Genomic DNA, 1580 nt, shown 5'->3' on the forward strand with positions numbered 1-1580 from the left:
ATTAAAGCATCTGCTATGATGTTTAATCCAAAAATTAAATGTGTATTTCTGGTTGGTTAAGGAGATGATATTTTCAGAAAGTTTGAAAATTTAAATTCCCTCTTTCATTTGGGGGCACAATGAAGTTTCAAAAAGAACTCTTATCTACTCTTAAAAAATAATTGTAGAGGGGATCACAACGTGAAGAATCGAACTCTGACCAACCAAAGTAAATAGATAATGAAAAGATTGATTTCAATGTAATTTCCCCTTTTTGTTCTTGTATTTCTTTCTCTAAAAGAAATAAATATTGAATCATGACAATGCCAGATATCCAAAGAGTACTCATGAAGGATACCAAAAAATATAAATAAGATCCATAGTTATGAAAGAGCCTCAGTGTACTCTTATTTAGAAACCTTACAGGTGCCTTGGCAACATAAGTCCATGTATCTTGATGTATGGTTTCATGATCTAAATTGTACATGTCTTGACTGATTTGAACCAATATTATTTTCACCGTCTGATTCTGCATCATCGCTGCTCTGACTCGAAAAACCACTAAAACTTACAGTCTTGGACTTTACGTTGTTTTGTTGTTTATGATTGTTATTGTCTTTTAAATTGAATGTGTCCTCCTTTTCAGTATCGTCGTTTGAGATGATACTTGCAGAGCGTTTTACCTTGCTTTTACGTCTTGAGGTTGAGTTTATGGTTCGAGAGGATGACTTTATCTTGCTTTTACATCTTGATTCCGAACTCCATTTGACAGATTTTGTTGGCATTCCTTCTCCAGGTTCAAGACTGATGTCTTCTTTCTCATTCTCTGAAGATCCTGATGTACTTCCATATCCGTAATCAGAACTTGCTCCATCATCCTCATAACTGTCGAAAACATTTTGTTGATTGTAATGAACATTTTGTTCATCATTCTCACTGCTCTCATCCTCATTCTTATTTGGTAAGGCTTCGTTATCTGAACTCTTCAGCTCGTATTCATCTGTATCTGTATTGTTGTCTTTCTCAGGAGACGGTGGAGATTCAGGAATCGGTTCATCCACGTTGAGGTTAGTAAGAGCAGCTACGACATCACTGATTAAAGGACGGACTGATGGCTCTTCTTGTAGACACATGGCTGCAACTCCAACTGCTTGATTCAAACTTCTCTCAGGAAACTTGTTCTTGAGAAGTGGATCCGCCATTTCTCTGAACCTTTTCGGATTTCTGAAAATCGGTTGTGCCTATTCAATGAAATGATCAGTATCACAATGACACAAATTTAACTAGTGTGATCAAAATATTGAAATGAGACTACTGCTTTCTCACCCAAGCAACTAAGTTTTGCTCCTCTGTGGGCCTTGTAGTATCCACTGCACGGCGCCCTGTAATAATTTCAAGTAAAACAACTCCAAAACTATATACGTCTGACTTGAAAGAGAGTTCACCAGATCTTTCGTACTCTGGAGCACAGTAACCATACGTTCCCATTACCCTCGGTGATATATGTGACTTATTCCCTCCACCTGCAAGCTTGGCAAGGCCATAATCAGAGAGCCTAGGAGTAAAATCTTCATCTAATAGAATATTGGTAGTTCTGAGAT

The 1580-nt window shown here is 37.2% G+C and overlaps 1 protein-coding gene across 1 annotated transcript in view; it reads right to left on the reverse strand.

Annotated features, from left to right (window-relative positions):
- Window positions 1-424: 424 nt before the first annotated feature.
- Window positions 425-1580, reverse strand: part of LOC125855768 (probable receptor-like protein kinase At1g11050) — a 6471-nt gene continuing 5315 nt past the window's right edge. The window contains exons 10-11 of the mRNA XM_049535473.1: window positions 1306-1573; window positions 425-1220 (exon numbers count right to left, since the gene is read on the reverse strand). Coding sequence (XP_049391430.1) covers window positions 447-1220; window positions 1306-1573 — 1042 coding nt within the window. The 3' untranslated portion in view covers window positions 425-446. The remainder of the gene's footprint in view (window positions 1221-1305; window positions 1574-1580) is intronic.

The sequence above is a fragment of the Solanum stenotomum genome, chromosome 2 (assembly GCF_019186545.1).
Source record: "Solanum stenotomum isolate F172 chromosome 2, ASM1918654v1, whole genome shotgun sequence".
In the NCBI taxonomy this organism is placed as follows: domain Eukaryota; kingdom Viridiplantae; phylum Streptophyta; class Magnoliopsida; order Solanales; family Solanaceae; genus Solanum; species Solanum stenotomum.